General features: G+C 37.8%; 1 protein-coding gene across 1 annotated transcript in view; it reads right to left on the bottom strand.

Annotated features, from left to right (window-relative positions):
• Positions 1-1,424: 1,424 nt before the first annotated feature.
• LOC148816841 (junctional adhesion molecule 3B-like) overlaps positions 1,425-19,091 on the bottom strand; it is a 54,873-nt gene continuing 37,206 nt past the window's right edge. Inside the window, exons 2-9 of the mRNA XM_088939435.1 lie at positions 12,001-12,069; positions 10,379-10,492; positions 9,785-9,937; positions 8,397-8,599; positions 7,768-7,867; positions 6,423-6,552; positions 6,137-6,191; positions 1,425-5,595 (exon numbers count right to left, since the gene is read on the bottom strand). Of these exons, the coding sequence (XP_088795561.1) occupies positions 5,560-5,595; positions 6,137-6,191; positions 6,423-6,552; positions 7,768-7,867; positions 8,397-8,599; positions 9,785-9,937; positions 10,379-10,492; positions 12,001-12,069 (860 nt within the window). The 3' untranslated portion in view covers positions 1,425-5,559. The remainder of the gene's footprint in view (positions 5,596-6,136; positions 6,192-6,422; positions 6,553-7,767; positions 7,868-8,396; positions 8,600-9,784; positions 9,938-10,378; positions 10,493-12,000; positions 12,070-19,091) is intronic.

The following is a 19,091-nucleotide window of genomic DNA, read 5'->3' as shown; positions in this document are numbered from 1 at the left end:
CCGAATCGCCGGGGTCGAGTGACACAGTAACCCCAAATTACAGTATGAGGGGGAATCAACTATTCGCCTCTCTAGAAGCGGACGTGAAATCTTCGTCCGGTATAGCTTATGTGTTTTTCACAAGCTTAATATTACGTTTTACAAGCTCATTTTATTTGCGCAATAATTACGATTTTCAAAGCATGCGTGTCTGTATTGCTGCACTAATTCGGTACATGCTATGCAGGAAGGTGCGGAAGCATGAAGCTTTAGGAATGAGCTAGCAGTCCCTTTTCACCTGAACTCCGAATATCATCGGGAAGCACAGAAAGTATTTTATTTTACAGATGCGTGTCTTTTAAAGTTTGTCTGTGGGTTTGTGAGCAAGTAGTGGGAAGCAAATATCCCCAACAGCATTTAATTTTGTGCAAGATGCAAGTGATGATACCTCTAACGGGTGAAAATAAGAATTGCCAAAGGCTTCCAACCTGTCGAAATCCGAGTAACAGAGAACTTATTGTCACTCCAAGTGTTTTTTTCCTTTCCCATTTTAGTTTTAATTAGATTATTGGTTCTTCTTGCAGTTTTTTCTCCATCTTCAAACGCAACGCCAGGTGTGTTTTAAAGCACAAATACACCATGCTACGTCATCAGAAAGATAAAATGGAGTTTTATGTGACGCTTGCATGTTTAAATCTGCTTCTGTTTTGTTGCAGGGGAGGAAGGATGGGACCAACCACCTGGAGATCGTAAACATAGGCAAGTAAGCTTAATAATTGATGTATCAGAAGCCGTGGGAAAACCTTTTAGGATGGTTGATCCATCCAATGCACACTGGTATCATGGGAAAATTGTAACAGAATTAAATGTTACTTTCAGTTTTTCCCCAACCTCTGTCAGTCCATTAAAATTTCATGTTACATATCCATGTCTTGATGTGAGGAGTCTCAGTATTCGGTATGATGCACGAACTTGAAAAAGAGGAAAGTGTTCAAAGTAAATTGTAAATTCAACATCGCGTTGTGTTTCAAATGAGTATCATTTCAGTTGTGTCACTTGTAGAGTACAGTACATATTAAGGAAACGAAAGAAAACAAAAAGCTCGGAATATTAAGCAAATTTAGGAACTGACCAACAGTTACTTGGAGCTATTGTGTAGCCTCTGACACATTCAAAGCCAGTAGTACTCCAAGTTTTCCTTTCTGCTCCAATAACAAGACGCATGGACCAAATCCTGAAGTGGATTGGGGCCTTTCTGGTAAGTTGTTATTTATGCATGCTTTTTGGATTATGTCATTTCAAACCTGCTTATGAGCTGTACAAGAATCACACATTTTATCTGTATCATAGCTCTATCTGTATGGATGTCTGCTATAGAAAGTATCGCAATTGTTTTCAGTGTATTACTTTATCACCAGACGAATGAATAAACACATAACACATCATTTTTAGAAGTGAGAAGTTTATTAATCACAAAACCTACAGTTTTGGAATTTGCACTGTTAATTTTGTACAAGGGTTTGCAATTGCAACCAGACAACTTCCAAAAAAAAATCCAGGAACTGTAATGCCAGTGCTGTTCAAATATCTTTTTATAACATTAAACCGTTTAACCTTTAGGAACAACAAAAATGATGAATGTACCCACATCATCTGCAACAGGAACATCCAGTATTGCCATCTTACATTATTGTTGTATATCGGGCTGTGTAGCATTTAAATGTCAATCAATATGTCAATCAAATGTCTATCAATAGTTCTATTTCATGTATTCCATCATAAAACTCCATATTGCTGATTTATGTTCTTGGTTTTGATTTATCAATATTTTGTTGCACAGCTTTAATGGGTAATGGGTCCTATTATTCTGAAAGCACTTGTAAAAATGCCCATTGATATCCATTATATATACCTTTAAGGTGGTTGGGCTTTGGATTATAAAATGTTTATCTTATTACTTCACCTTTTTTGAATGTTTTCCACAGTTCTGTTATCCACACGTATTCAGAATTTTGCTTCATTCTTTCAGTAAAAAATGGATTGAAAACTTCGACCAAACCTAATAAGGTATTGAAATGATTGCCATGCCAAATGCTTCACCAAGTGGGACTCAAAATCCCAGTTTTCAGTGTGAGAAATTCACAGATATTCCTATCGTAATAGTGAATTCTGCTTGCCTTAACCACTTCAGCTTAAGGATATGCACATAGCTTGAAATTCACAGAACACTTGACAGTACTTTTCTATTGATTTTTGTGGTACAATAACTGTTTCGGAAATGGAACAAACATACAATGAATTTGGCATCACAATGAGTGTGAAAACTTAGTCACGTATTAGTTATGTATCACACAATGCCACCACTTTCCAAAAACAATAAGTACCAAAATAAGAGTAGCAAATTACTGGGAGACTATCAATAGTTCTATTTCACGTATTCCATCATAAAACTCTCCATATTGCTGATTTATGTTCTTGGTTTTGATTTATCAATATTTTGTTGCACAGCTTTAATAATACCAGTAAAAGTGGTCTAAAGTCTGGTACTCAACAAAGCATCTTGATTCTAACTTCTGAGACTGAAGTGATGAAGAATATTTTGTTTGTGCTGTTAGAAAATGAACTACAGCACTGGAGTAGCAACATATTGAATAATGAACAGGCCCGGTTCATTTTATTTTGTTTTCAGTGAAATCTAAACTTGTTTTTGTTTAATTAACTTCATATAAATGAAATAGAGCTTTACTCTCTGATTTAAAATGTGTTCAATGTCAGTTTCAACAAAAGTTTAAACTACAGTACGTTAGGCACTAGTATGTCATAAAAATGTATCTTTCCTCCATGGAAAAATGAGTACAATTTATTAAATTCTGTAAAAATGATGGAAAAGTGAATTATTTACAAAAATGGCCATGAGATATGTTGCACCTTTTGTGGGTAGCAAGGAATATAAAGTGACGATTTCTCCAGCACAACATTATGGTCACTGCTTGGCTATTTAGTGGAAATGTCTGAATTTTAAGTGGTCATTCCTCTCAAAAACCTAACCTTATTATGAGCTTAACTGAATTTTGTGGTAAAGATTTTGGCTTTATTCCCAAGGCGACGTTCCATATTTCTTCATGAGCTCTATCAAATCTGTATTCTGGACTTTTTAAAATGCATTTTACAATAAAGTCAGTAACCTTGACATACAGTACAGTAAGTACAAATGAAAGCACAGTTAGTTAGTGCCCCATTAATTTATATAATGTCTCCTAAGCTTTAGAGATGATTGGAAAGTATACTTCTATAGCGCCTTATTGAAAACATCAATCTCCACTTTAATTAACTAGATATCTTCCTCAAACATGAATTTGTTTCAATTAAATGTGAATCTGGAGCAATGAAAGGCACTTTGAGAGGAATGAGTGAATTCTACAACTATACTTTGTCCAGAACATCCACTGCTACAGTGTATACAAAACATTACTTCAGCTATAATACAGTATAATGCTTATGAAAGTAACTTCAGAACAAAGTAATTGGGTATACAATGGAAAAGGCAGTTTTACAAAAGGTAGTCTTTAAAATGGTAAGAACGAAACGTTTTCATTCCTTGCAATTTACAGATATTGAAAAGCCTTTTTTTCTGCCCCTTGTATTTCCTCGATGACAAAAGAACAAAAAATGCATTAAGAAAGAAAGGTGTTTTTTAGAACAACTAAATGAAATGTAAAAATCAAAAGTCCAAATCTAAGTGTGAAATACATTTTAAAGTTCTTGCATGCCACACAATGCACTCAGCTAAGGCAAATCACAAGGAACTACTGATTGTGAATACCTAAGTTTTTTTTTAACTCTTTCAGGCATGGAATCTTATATGTTCGTGTTATTTGTGAATCATTTCTAATGCTGTACAAAATCTGGAAAACCACAGTGACATTGGAACCCCCTAAAATCCAAGCCACCAAATGAAATCCTATTTTTTGCAAAACATATTAAATCCACCCTGTTCTGAAACAACGACTCATTTTACTGTTAAAGAGCCTAGTTCTGCAGTAATGCATGCAGAGCAGCACAGCTAAGACTTCAATTATTTTTTTGGCTTCCAATTTTATCCAATACAGGACACCCTTTTCCACAAACCACAAGCCGTGTTCTCGAGTTGAAACCTCCCACAATGTGTAAGGGAAAATGTCTCCAAAGGGTTAATCTGTCATAATGTGGACAGTCAGTCTGTTGTCAAAAACTCCATTGGCTAATCCTTTACATGCCAGCTCATTGTGACTTGCCTTTGTGCTAAACTGTTGCTGCTATTAATCACTATCATGCCATCCTCATAGCTTCTTACACACTGTATATATACACCCAGTAAAATACTTATTAACGTGCACGATAAAAAAAAAACAAAATTTTATTATTCTGCTCAGGTTTTTGGATGTGTTCTTAATACTGAAATATCATCTTTAACTTAAAACTAAAAATAAAAGCCAACTTGGGCCTGTATATTCAATATTTACAGAAAAAAAGCATAGAAGGTCACTTGAAATTAAGAGTATACTGCACTCCTTGGCAGTGTTCACCAGCGTAGAACTGGTGCCTTATAAATTCTACTGTCCATAAGACTATCTACAAAATTACACTTCTTACTAGTCCTTCATATTAACATTATTTAAATCCCAGCAGTTTAAAAATAGTGTAAGACAGTTGTTCAAAAACAAACAATACCTTGATATGCTGCAGCATTTTTTAATAAAGAACATCCACCTAGTTATAATTACTTCCATACAGTCTAACTCTAATGCACTTTACTAGTGTGTAGAATACTGTGTGGTTATAAATGTTAACTACATTTGTTAAAACCAAACAAGTAAAATTTAACAAAAACAAAAATATCGGCTTCAATGTTAGTATTTTACAAATATTAAAAAAGTAAACCTTTATCTATAGGCATTTCAAAATATATTCCATCAAAAATAGTTTGACAAAATTTGTTGGTACAAAAAAATGGTACATTATACTGTAGAAATGACAACAATTGGTTTTGAGAAGGGTGTTTTCGGTAGAAACGCCATGTTGACTAAGTCCAAAGCTGTTCTAATAGACTAAAAGCTGACCCGCAAAATTGGAAGGAAACAGCATTGACTTCCTGAAGCACGGCACCATTCTCTTGGCTTGAAACAACCACAAATCTGAGCTTCATCTCGCACAACACGCGATAACAGGGCCACTGAAATGAGCCATGCTTCAACAACATCCTATATTTCCTCTACATGTGCTGCAACTACAAAAAATGATGACAAAGCATGTATCTGGTTTTGCTGAGGCTTTCAGATTTAACGGAAAAAAATAATGGCAAGTGCTCATTGCTGAGGCTGGCTGTTACAGTGAATGCGAAAAACAAGGTTGGTTTGCTGTTAATCTGCTGTGTGAGAACTGTTGTCACCTTTGGCAAAGTCAAGTCTTTTCGCTGCAGACGTGCCTCTTGTAGAAGGGTCCTCTCCAGGCAGTTTGTTCATTGCCTCCCAAGCCAAGACGTTCATCAGAGGAGGTATTTGCCTATCTGAGCGTTTCTTCTTCCTTCTCACCGCAGCGACATCAAATGACGAAGGACGATTTGTGCCGGAAGTCTCCCTGAATGGGACGTGCAGGACAGAGAAAGGTGAGAGTGTGGCTTCAGAACACAACTTATCCTTCACTATTGATTTCGTTGTCTTAAAGAACACTGTATTTTGTATATCCCCCCGTTTCACACACAGCAGCTACAGTACATTGTTCTGCTTCACCTCCTCATCTCCTTTCTGGCTTCTTGCCTGAAACGTTTGCCTCTTCATACGCACCCCTCAGAGATCGCTACAGGCACTCGACACAAGACACGGGACTGTGTCAAACGTACGAGCATGTCCCTCGCCTTTCTGGCTGTCACCGTCTGCTGCAGCCTACTGGAACTGCTTAGCAACAGAGAACCACTGGTACAAAAAGGACTTTGTTCACTGCTGCTAATGTTCAGTGGTTTCGCGTGGTTCTCAGCTGGTTTTGAATAGTTTTATTCAGAACGCCTCAGTCCTCACCTCATAGCTAAAACCAAAAACCTTTGTCAGATGTTATACTTTATCTTATCAGGGCTTAGAATTTGTTTTAGGTTCAACTGCAAGGATTATTTTTTTTGTTTTACCTCTTCATCTGTTCTGACATAATCCACCCCATCACCTTTTGCAGGTGTTTTATAGCTGAAAGAAAAAGGAATTCATTAGTTGAATCTTATCTGAGAAAATCAATTGCTTTTATTCGACTATTTTAGATGATAAAAGCACCAACAAGGAGAGCTTCTGTTAAGCTTAATATAAACACAGGTTGTCACCTTAAAAACACCTTGCAAATACGACACACATATGCATCATTGCTGTTGGCTTGAAGAGGCTAAAGCCAATTTATCTTGAAATACTGTTGGAAACACTTACTTGTTTCCTGTCTGCTTCTTGCTGACTAAGTAACCTCTTTTATATGCGCAACAGATGCCTACTGTTATGCACACAAGAACCACCACTACCACCAGTACTCCCAGGATGATCCCTGTGATGTTTAAGTCATCTGGGAAAAGAAGAGGCAGAGAAACGTATGACGCATTAAAGAATCATTCCATGTGAGCACTGACTCTTTACTTTATATCCAGTAAAACATTATTCAGAGTTGTACAGTAGGTTGTCATCTTCTGAAACAGATAAATAAATGCAGGGAAGAAAAGAACTGGTAAGGTGCCACCTGCCTAATATTTTTATTTCCAGTTTTTAACGTAGGACACCAACAGGTGACCTGTTAAACGCACACAAACCCAGTCATGTGCTGCTGGATGCGACCGAATGCTTTGTTTATGAGGCTTTTCTTTTTGTTTTAATTTGATTCTCAAAACTGACGCCTACAGCCACGTTTCAACAAAATGAATTAACTCGTGTCTGCTTATTTTACACATTTTCACTGCCTGGTGCTTTATAAATAACATTTGATAGGCGAAAGAGTTTGCTAACACAGGTTAATTAATTGTGATGAACTGTAATGTACAGTTTTGAGGATTTGTCTGGATCTGCATCAGTTTTTAAGAACAGTGTTTGTAAAAACAATTGTTTCAGCAGTGCAAAGGTTTACGACAGAATCCTAAGTTTTGTCACTAAATGTCGGTATTCTGGGAACGTTGTGTAAAATAAATGTCCACCCTCACTGTTGGACTAAGGATATGCTTCCGAATGTTCTAAATGGATCAACGGGGTGTTTGTTTTTTGATGAAATCACAACCAACAATGAACCCTGAGAACACAAAATCAACACAATACCAAAAGAAAATGATTCGTCACCTCCTTCTTTGTATTGGCCAACTGCCTAAGTAGTAGATTTACAGCATCAAGAAATCAATGTAAAACCACAAGAGAAACTCCGTTTTGGGTTCATGTTTTGAGTTAAATTCATTCTAATATTGCTTCGTCAAGCTTTTTTTTGTGATCTTTAGATTAAGAAGGCTAAACAAGTCTTTAAATGTTTTTAACTTACCTGCAATTTACAATGGTATGTCTATCATGCTGTGAAACTCCTGACTGAGGTGAACTTGATCTACCAGAGACCAGAGACCAGTCAGGGGAAATGTTAGAGATATCTAAGGCTTTCCTTATGAATTCAGAGTACTAGACAAAGCTTGCTGTACTATTTTAAAACCTTTCTTTGCAACGGTTCAGAATACATGCTTTTGAGTTTGTGTTTGCCATCCATTGCCAATACAGTCCACTGACTTAGCTAGTTCCGTAGTTTAAGACTTACAGACTTCCATCATCTGTGGGCCACACTGTGCCTCTCCTGCTTGGTTCTTGGCTCTGCAGAAATACTCCCCTGCATCCTCCTTCCTTACAGCACTGAATTTCTGAAAAAAACAACAATACCAATTCACCCACAATGCCGAACACAATAGTGCAGTAAGACAGCGAGTGGAGATGAAACATGAATAAATCTCTTTCTTGCACAGTACCAGTTTTAAGGTAATGAAACAAAACTAAATACCCATTAACATGAATGAACCTGATTGCAATTTATGCTTCTTATGGTGTACAGAAGTTTTGTAATCACTGCATAGAGTGAAGTTTTCCAGTTTCACTATACAAACTGCTTTCTGAGCATGCAGAGCTAGTGTTTCTCCAGGACATCTCGCTGTAGCTTTTTGAAATAACTAAGATGCGGCCAACTAGAAAGCAGAGAGAGCACACAAATGCCCTTAATCAGTCTGGTTTCTAAAGGAACACAAAGGCTAGGGCTGTGACCTGGTTGCAAATTCATCACTGCGGGAAAAAGGAAAGTCAGGAATATCTCCACAGCTGGGCTTCCATTCCCTTGAGCTGGTTCAGTGGGCCTCAGCTGTGGGCTTTTACTCCTGCCACACTGTGCTGTAACTTTACCAGAGTTCCGCTTCCTAAGTTCAGGGTGTATGAGGAGTTGACGTATCGGGGGCTGCTCTTGGGGTCTTCGGGAATTTCCTCCCTGTTGCGGAACCACTGGTACTGAGGTCGCGGATATCCCTCGCTTTCAGAACACTTCAGCTCAGCCGACTTCCCCACGGGCACAGACTTGGGCACGGTACAGGTGGGTGCTACAGGCTTCACTGCGGTCGGCACACACACACACAGAATAAAAAAGACAGCCGTAAATTTAAGCAAGGCTCAGTGCAGAATGAGCTCATCGGAGACCGGCCTTCCAACATTGTGTTAGCGACGTTCTTCCAGGAACTCTGCCCAGCGTTCCAGCTAAAATAGGCCAGGAAGGGGCATGACAGAGGACTTGCATAAGACAGAGCGAACCCCTCTGAACCAGCCACGCAAACACGGTGTCATGCCAGGGCGTGTTGTCCAGCGCTTTGCCTTTCCATCTTTAGTCATCTCATCAATCCTGGATGCGCTTTCAGAGGTCTTCCATTTTTAGCCAAGACACGCCCTCGCACAGTAAATGGCTAGACCAGATCATGAGTACACGCCAGGAACTGGCATGATGCTTTACACGGTTTCAACTTACAGCATCACAGGTGGAGAACATTAACACAGCTCCAACTGGACAGAAACTATAGTGATTCCTGGTAGAACAGCCCCAAGATCCACTTCAGGATTTGGTCCATGCATCTTGTTATTAGAGCAGAAAGGAAAACTGGGAGTACTGGCTTTGAATGTATCAAAGGCTATGCAATTATAATAAACTTTACAGAAATAAGCTAATGGATTGAAGTATTAATCTCACAGTCACATTTGTTTTTATCAGCGACTGCTCGAGTTTGGCACCCTCTGATTATACAGTTAAGTTCTTGTAATTCTAGTGTTGACCAGAGTGTGGCGGGCTTTCTCCGGCTTTGTTTTTGGACATTTATTATTCTTGTATATGCACTGTACATGTAAGAAGAGCAACACCCCAAGTAATTGTTTGCCAGTTCCTAATTTTGCTTAATATTCTGAGCATTTTGCTTTCTGTCTTTTCCTACTCTATGTACTCTACAAGTGACACAACTGAAACAATACTCATTTGAAATGCAATAAAATCTTGAATGTTCAGTTCGCCTGCATCGCTTTTTCAATTTCTACATGACCATGAAACATAGAATACTGAGAGTCCTTACATAGATACAGAGGTATGTAACATGAAATTTTAATATACAGGCAGAGGCTGGGAGAGTTTAAAAGAATTTACCAGACTGGAAAGTAACATAGATTTCTTACCGAATTTCACAAATCTTTCAAAAGCTATTTGAAATCGTACATGAAATAGAAAACTAATAGCTTTTTTTTAATGTAAAGTATCTTACCTTGTACTACAAGATTGATTAAAATTTCATCAAACGATTTCTGATCATTGGCAGCTGTCACTTCACATCGGTATTTTGCAGTGTCTGACCGGGTTGCATTGGTTATCACTAAAGTTGCTGGTTTTAACAAAAAGGCCCTGTTTTCCAGATCTCCTGAAAAATAAACACACATTACAAGCCTTTGGATTTCACTTTATCGTGACCTTCGTGGATAAAAGCAGCATTTAACCTTGAAAAAGCAAATACACAACTATGTTTAATGGCTACAGTGCACCTGTATGTGTTTGCTGAAAAACGCCTCTTAGTTGAAGTTTTTATGTGTCTGCACATTTCTTCCTCTTCATCTGCGTGGGAAAAATGGTGATCACTCTTTAAATTCAGTAAAATATTCCCTGAACTGTTCACCTTTAATGGAATTTAAAAGACTGTGTTGAAATTATATGAGTACTGAATTCTGATTCTATACAGTCTGCAGCAAAGCTTGTTCTTTCATGTTCAGAGAAATTGTTCTGCGATTCTACAATGTGTGAGTCTTGAGATATCACTGCACATCTAAACACAAGTACTACTGTCTTATTCTTCTGATGTACTGACCTGAAATTTTGTTTTCAAAATAAACGTAGCTGGGTCCCTCACTGTGGATCTTTTTCCATTCAATTCTGGGATTTGCAGTGGAAATTGAGTGTATCAAGCAGGACAGCTCAGCCCCTGAGAAAGTGAAAGAAGAAAGTTGCTTCAATCCGTGTTTGCAGATTCTCATCTAGCTCTAACAATAATAAGCTTTATTTACATTCTGTCTTTCTTGGCACGTCAGCCACTGTAGAATAAAATAATCAAACTTAAGAGATGGGTATGCACAAAATAAAAGGCGAATGAACAAAATTAAAACCTAAAGTATCAAGGTGGGTTTTAAGACAGTATTTAAAAATGCTGCCTGAAAGTTTAGTTTTTATATGGGTGCTCTCATTGAAAGGAACCAGAATTTTTTGGAATTCAGAATTTGTCTGGTAAATTACATTCTACAGAATCATAATGATGTGGCAGTAAATGTGTAATGTTCCTTAATGATTTAAGATCTAAACTGTTTATGTTAATGAATATATCAGAAATATGGTGAAGACAAGCACTAGAGGCATTAGGGGTGTCACAAAACAAATAAGGTTTCTATCAATCAAATCCTTAAATTATAAGCTCAAATGAGGACTGAACATCAAGTATTAAAACTAGTGTTAAACTAAAGAAGGTTTCACTGTACACAAAAGGAAAAATGCAAACATGAGCCTAGCATTATGCTGGCAAACCACACTTGTGCTTCCTGACAAAATGCATCATAGGACGTGGCTTTGAATCGATTGTCTATTCCGCAGGCAAGTAAATGTTAGAAAACCGAAGCAAAAAACTCAGCACCATCTATACTCCGTCTAGTTACGGCAGGTGTACAGATTGGTATTCTGTTATTTTCAATTTTTTTCTTAGTTGAGCATGTATATTTGTCAAGCCTATAAATATATTGTTTGCCTGTGTGCACTGGAAGCTGCAAAGTCACGTCCTATTGTCCTTTGAAGAAGTGCAGTTTGCCTCCAGAGTAACAGGTGCAGGGTTACATTTATAACCCTTAGAAGGGTTCATACGATTTATAAGATTTTTAATCATTTAGAAAGCCAAAGTCCGGAAAATGACCAAATACATATAAATCACTCGGTGGTTGTGATAAGTAAAGGAATTTAATATTATATCTATAGGTATAAATCAGTTCTTTAGAACTGGGCAGGTAAATACAGTGGCACATGAATTTCAGTGTATATCATATTACATACAGGCAGAATGTACATTCATATTACAAAATGGGAAGCACTGATCTTGAGGATATGACTTCTGAAAAGGATGTTTCTATGGACCCAGTGTCCTTATATTGTGCACTGGAGCTGAGATACAGGCTGAGGAGACGCCAGTGCCCTGTTGTAATCAAATCAAAGAAATCGATGCTAGGATTATACAACACTGCACAGAAACCAGCTGCCCAGGAACACATCTGAAGCAGATTCTCTGAGAACCTTTAGGAACCAGCTGGGTGAGACTATGAGATCAACAAGTTACGTATGAGAAACAAAGATGGGTGTAAGATGGGGCCTCCACTTGCTTATAACCACGTGTTCTGTTGTTCTGATGGACGACTTCTCGGCTTATCAAGCAGACGGCCACATCTGCGCACTTACGGTCAAACTCTTTAACCACAGGGTTCTCATTGGCACTTTTCAGTGTCACTGCAAGTACCATGCTGCAGCCTGCAAGACACAGAGAAATTGAAAAGCTTAAAACAGGGTAAGGCATCATGAAGTCGTGCACAAACTCAGCACTCAAAAAGGATATAGAGATCATGATTCAGACTTCTCTTGGTGTTTGTCTTCCAGCTGATTTGTAATTCCCTTGAGGGGAAATGGTTTCTCCTTTAAATGAGAAAGATTTTTTAAAGATCTCTGCATTCTAATAAAATGAAAGCTGTTCAGCACTGCCTACATTTTAGATTATTTCGAGAAAACTCTTCCAAATTATTAAACAGTTCAAGCAGGCAGCTGCGTCAGCAGGTGTAGGCTGCAAAGGAACAAGTACAGGTTTATTCCTTGCTAAAAATGAGAAGAACAGAAACACAACGTTTCGGCTGTGGAGCCTGGACACCCGAAGAAGGCTCCACAGCCGAAACATTGTGCTTTTCTTCTCTTTTCAGCCTGGAATAAACCTGCACTTGTTCCTTTTGCAAATTTGTAAATGCTACATTCGTGATTTTCAGTACAGTACATGGCTGCCAGCCAAGAGGCCAAATAGTGTATGAATCTCTGAATACACATCATGAGGGTAATTTAGGGTTAGTGGAAGAATTGAGGACCTAGGTTTAGGGACAAGCTCATCAGCTCGTCAGAAATGTCACTCATCAGCTGTGTCTCAAGGCAATCAGCAGTTCAATCAGAACAGAATCTTTAGAAGCCCTAATAAGATTTAGAAAATGTGTGCACCCTCTAGTGGCCCCAGGTGGATGTTACCAACCACCCTGTCCCAGTGTTTTTAAATGTGTGTCTGTCTTGTGATGGACTGGTGTCTGATCCAGGATTTGTCCCGCTTTGAGCCTGTTGCTTGCCAGGACAGGCTCTGGCTCGTCCGTGACCCTGAAATGGATCAAGCGGTTAGAAAATGGATGGATTTATCATAATAAAGATGAGGTGCTCAGCAACTTTAGTGCTGTAACATGTGGTTTGCCCAGAGCAATGTTTGTAGTAATTCAATACTATTACACGTGAAAACCATCTTCTGTTTTCCAGAAGAAAATAAAAAACAAGGGAGCTTCTTCTGGAGCTTTTGTGCATCTGAGGATTGCTTTCTTTCATAGTATTTTGAATTTTACAATGCGTGTATTATTCTCCCAATTTATAATGATGTAAATCAGACAAACTTGTTCAGAGCTCTGAAGTGAGTTTAATATGCTTATTCATACGTTTGGTTTTTGTTACTGTGACTTTGTACCAACTTTAAGTGCACACTTAAGGATATAGTCACCAAATCCAAGAACTACACAAGAAAGGTTTTGTGGCCTTGGACTGCCATCTTTCATAACAAGTGGTGCACTCAGGTTTCTCAAAATGATGCGTCTTTTATAACATGAACCCTCACGTGAGTTCAGAGCACCTCTTGAGAAGGCTTACTTTTTTGACAGTGTTTTAAGCCATACACATACAGATTTTAAATACTTTACACATTTTCTCAGACTGAAAAGCATCTTTGTCAAATTGGCAAAACAGGAGCTAAGAGCTGTACTGAGCCAAAATATATTTATATGAAGCCTTAAATTCACCCAAGAAACACCTGAGCGTATAAGCCCATCTCCGGTTGTCACTAACTGTGCTTACACAGCCTAAGTGTGCTTGCATATCACTTTGTGTTGCCCTTAATAGCTGCATCAACAGAAAAAGAACTAAATTAATATGAATTTTGTGAATTTGTCTTGTTCTTCTTATGTAACGCAGGTCTGTCATAGTCTCACATTAGCTTCAGTCTATACAGGAACAGACAGCTCTGTTTAAATAAGAAATCCCTCTGTCCATTCTCTTTTGAGGTCTTTCTGTGACCTGCTTCTTGCAGATGTGGCTTTGATAACCTTTAATGCAGTGGAAGAGATGCTGAGGAAGATGTTTACATGCTTTTGGTCTGTAGCTATATCCTGGGTTATTGTCCTATACTGTATGTCCTATTGGTCAATATACTGTATATGGTTTGGTTTAAGATTTTACAAGTAGTTTATAGATTTACAACACAGCTGTAAAAAATCAAAAACAGTTCAACAGAGAGATACCTGATGGATTTATTATAAAATAATCTCTTTTCATCTCTATCTTGCATTTCAATATTTCTTTCTTCCAAAAAAAGAAGCTGTTCTTCAAACTTTGTGTTTGTTTTTTTTTTGGAGGTACAGTATCTTCCTAAATCTCGATTCAGTATGACACTTAAACACTAAGAAACGTTAAGATTATACACTTGTTTTGTTATTCAAGCCTTCATTAAGCAATCATAAAAATTTTATTCAGAGCACCAACTTCTCTTTCCTTTTTTAGAATGGGATGTAAAGGCATTGCACTCTGTAACTTTCAGTCCTCTGAATCTTTAATGGCCCCTTGATACAACAGATAACTTTATTTTTTTTAAATTCTTAACTGAGCATTTTTCTATATGTTGGCCATATCTCTGAAGATCTGTTCTATTTCGTACAATTGACAGGATATAAAAAACAAAAACAAAAGTAGCTCTGACTTTTGAAGATATTAATCAAAGGAAATGACAAGGCTATGAATTAGGCTGGTACTGTAAATCTCCCATAATTTCTGAAGCTACATATCAGATGAAGAAAAGGAATATTGTTGTATATCCTGAAAAACCCAAGTTGCATTTATTGGGACCTCATAATACCACAGTATGAATAACTGCCAGGTTTCGGATCAGATTATGCAGTCACTAAACACTCCTTTTTTTAATAAGGTAAAGACTTTAACATTTTAAACCTCCAGGGTTTAAAAAATAAATTTGTTGTAACACATTGTAATCTCTCAGACTTGGCTTTTGAAGATTTTAAAGATTTAAACAATTTTCATGTAAAAGAATACTACAGTGCATGGGCTTGAAATGCTTTCACCTTCCGTCTGATCCATCGAATCAGAAAGTTTAGAAAGACAAGATCCACTTGGAAATGAAAATGCCTGCCTACCTCCGGCCAGGAGGAAGTGCTTTTATCTGACAAACTTGCTTAACTGTGCCCTTTTCTCAGCATCATCAACGAACAACACCGAACAGGAATAAAATCCTCCCGGATCCCAAGCACTCACAAAAGCATTGTGGTCTTCAGAGAAAGGGTCTCACAGTATAACACACCTTAGGTATTAAATCTAAATGCTTGGTAGTAATCTATTGACCTGAAAGTGACATAGTTTTGTGAAAGGTCTTAGCAACTTGGTTTTAGCCTCTCATCGTACCAAGCGCTAAGAAAATGTCTTTATGCACACAATTATGCACACGTTATGTCCGTTGCGCGTGTCGCACTGTAAAGTATTATGCATGTGATGATAACATTTTATGTAGGAGCTGTGAAAGAGCTAATGAAGCCTTTATGCAGCAACATTCAAATAAAGCATTGCCAGTGTTTTGCACAGCTGGTGATTAGTCTTCACTTCATGCTCTTTAATCCCCAAATCTACAAGAAGTGAGCCCATTTAGATTCACTGCCTACTGTAACACAAACATATTTAAGCGTGCGTTTCCTGTCAAGGGCAGGTCTTTTGGTGAAAGGGAGCCAATCAGAGAGACCTAGATGAGGGCACAAGCCCAGGAGGATCTCAAGGTTCTGCTCTGGACCTGGACAGTGATGTTTCTGAAGGCACATCGGAGACACAGGAAATCAAAGACAAAACCAAGACAAAACCAAGGATGAAGCAGAGGACATCCATGAGATTTCTGCTGAGTGTTAGCAATGTATTGGATGAAAATGAAAGCAGTGATGATTAATAATATGGATGATTCTAATCATTCTCTAATAATTCACTAATTAGGAAGGTTAATTAGACTCCTCTGCAGATTATATTGATGTTCCAAACAAAATTAAGCGGACTCAAGCAGTAGTTGTATGGGTCAGGCTTAAAAAAACTCCAAAAAGATATTATACCTCCTAGAAGGTTGTCTTGTGAGGATGAGGGTTGATAACCTACTGTTATAATCTAGCTCTTCATGAACGATTTGCCATATACAATTGGAATGATAATTACCAGTGCTGTAATAATATCGTATATAAAGGTTGGCAGTTTGGGTCCATCAATGTCCTCAGCTACTGCATACGTGGAGTCCACTTAGGAACCTCACATCAATGTCTGAACTTCAATTAAAACTTTGCCTGGTTTGGAGTTCATTCTTGCAATGTCTACTAGTATATTAACAGGCATCACATCTGTTACATTAAGCAGGCATTCACAACAGAGAAGCAGATCAGGGCTCATGGAATGCTGAAACTCTTGACACTCTTATTATATTTTGACCCTCAGAGCTAAGATAACACCTAGATGGGTGTGCACTGTCTCAGCTACTTCTGGCCGGCTTGTTGACAGGTTCACAGCTGAAACAAGCAACGTTCCTGTTAGCTTTCTTACCCAACTACATAAAGTGAAGCGTATAAATAAAAATTAAACCAGGCAGAACAAGGAACTGTTACAAAAACGTCTGACAGAGCTTCTGCTCCCCAAGGACCAATCTACCACCTTTCCTTTACACTGAGGAAGCATTTAGACATTTCCTGAAACAAAGGAAAGCCTACAGATGTGTCAAACACATACAGGTATAGAAAATATTGCTTATACACTAGTACAGTACAGTATTAATAGAACAGTATTTAGCCCCAACTTTGGTTTAGAAATGGCAACCATGTCTCTGTATAAAGAAAATAAAGTGAAATTATGTAAGTGATACCTTTTTAATGCTTAGATAAATAGATAAATCTAAGACTTGTCTTCTCCTTGTTACCATATTAGTATTTTATAAACATTAAGAATACATTAATATTATATATTTATATAAGATACTGTAATAATTTTCACTTTACATTTTATGGCTTCTTTATACATATTTTTATGCATGCATTAAGAAGATAATTTCATCTTTTAGGATTATTATTCAGTTCACAAAGTCTAAACTTATGTCACACATATTGCAGAATGTCTTATTAACATATTTGGCACAGTACTTATTACTGTAACTCATATTTTGTTCTAAAAACAGGAAAATAATTGTACAAACTTTTTGGTAATGTGTTCACCTGTCTTGCGTACAAAGGCAGCCATCCTGTTTTACTCACAAAAGTGTCTACATGTTTTTCAGTGACTTGTGACCATTACTTGCAGTGTAATTTAAGAAGGGCTGCAACATAGCCTGGTTATTTGAAACTAAATTCTCACTTTAGGAAAAAAAATCTTTATAAAGAAAACTAGAACTTAAAGCCTTTCCCTTTTCATGTCTAATCTGATTAATTTGTTTCATTTATTCATTTTTCGCCAGCAAATTAAACTAGTCCATTTCTAAATCCTGGTTTAAGAGTGGTGTCTTCACTCTATATTTTAGTTTATATATTGGAAGTAAGTTACAATGTGAAGTCCCTTTCTACATATTCACTGTTTGTGTCTTTTTCCATTGATTTAAGAATGCTTTTTTCCCCAAAGTTTCCTTTCTTCTGTATTGACGCAGCAACTTCTTTCCCTTGTGTGAAAGAGAAAAACACAAAAGGGCAGCAGAATAGCTGTCTGATCCCCGCTGTCCGCTCAAATAGCGTTAGTGCAACACTGCACTTTAAATGAGCATGACAATCAGTTAAAAGGTTGTAAAGACTGTCCTGGAAAAAATCGTATCGCTCCAGGATGGCGTGAAAATCTTCAGTCATCATAAATCACATCTTAAGACCCATTCTTTAACGATGTAGAGGCCACACTGGCCAGCCAAAGTGATACATAGGTGAGGAACAGGATTTATTTTCATCTGAAGATTGCATTACACAATACAGTACGTGAGACTGGGGGGGAGTCTCTCACATATAATCTAGTGTCTCTACTGCACAATAAATTCTCGATATAATTAGGTCCTGCTCAATGTCTTCACAGCAGCAGCTGCAATTTATGGAATCTGGAGCATCTTTTGTTTGCATAGCAAGGAAACCATTTGTTTTTTTTTTTGGGGGGGGGGAGTGAGAAATGCTTTGCATGTGGCCAAGAGTCTCTCCATCATTTTTCTCCTCCACTGTTCAGTATCCTGCCTCATTCCACCTTTGCTTCCCTGTCATTTCCTGCACCTAGCGCGCAACACAGCAACCGTTCAGCTGTTCCTGATCACAGCGTGTTCTGCCGTTTAATTTAAGAGGACAAGACGTCTGAGCTTGCTCTGGCGCTCTTTGCCAGCAGCCATCTCCTGTGTGATTTGAAGACTGGGAGGACTGAAGCTGTCCATGGGATAATTGAGCCCTGGAACAGTGCAGGTGCTTGCTGACCTACATAGCCTCTATTTTCTACCCTCGATCTGCTCAGCAACTGCAGCTGTGTGAAATCTGGCAATCTGTCTAAAGTTCTAATCTTCCACTTTCTTTCTTGGTAAAGTGTAACTGTTTGTTTTTGTGTGTGTGTGTGTGTGTGTGTGTGTGTGTGTTAATCTCAATGTAATACTCTTCCAAAGCTTAAAAAAAAACAGGAACAACAGAATGGATTTTTAGGACATTTTTGTTCCATGAAAAGGAGGTTTTTTTTTTTGCCATCCAAACAAGGCAGTACTCTGATACTGTCAGGACATCCGTGAACTGACTGAGGCTCTGTGTAATAACAATTTCCATGAGAAGGTTTTCCTTTTCTCTTTAAGTAACTTCCACTGCACGCACACTCCAGATACAGTAAATGCCAAATTCCTCATGCTCCAGCTTCTCTAGAACTGAAGACTTCTGATTACTAACACAGGGTTTCTACATGGCTGGATATAAAGATCTTATATAAGCTTGTATCAGTTGTGCAAATTATGTGTGATCTTTCTTAAGCTTGAAACTATTGAGACGAACAGAGTTACTCCTCAGTTGCATGCATCTGCACAGCTAAATCACATTCTTCAATTCAAAAAAGCATTCCTATGATAATTTTTAAAGAAAACTTCTGACCAACAGAGTCTATGAAATTAGGTTTGCACAGCATTGACAGGGCGGCTCCAAAAGTATCAGTATTCAGTTCTATGCCACTGTTTCAATTTTAAAATTTCA

This window comes from Atractosteus spatula, chromosome 22 (assembly GCF_055471065.1).
Source record: "Atractosteus spatula isolate fAtrSpa1 chromosome 22, fAtrSpa1.hap1, whole genome shotgun sequence".
NCBI classification, from domain to species: Eukaryota; Metazoa; Chordata; class Actinopteri; order Semionotiformes; family Lepisosteidae; genus Atractosteus; species Atractosteus spatula.
The sequence above is the reverse complement of the archived record's forward strand: the minus strand, read 5'-3'. Positions and strand labels throughout refer to the sequence as shown.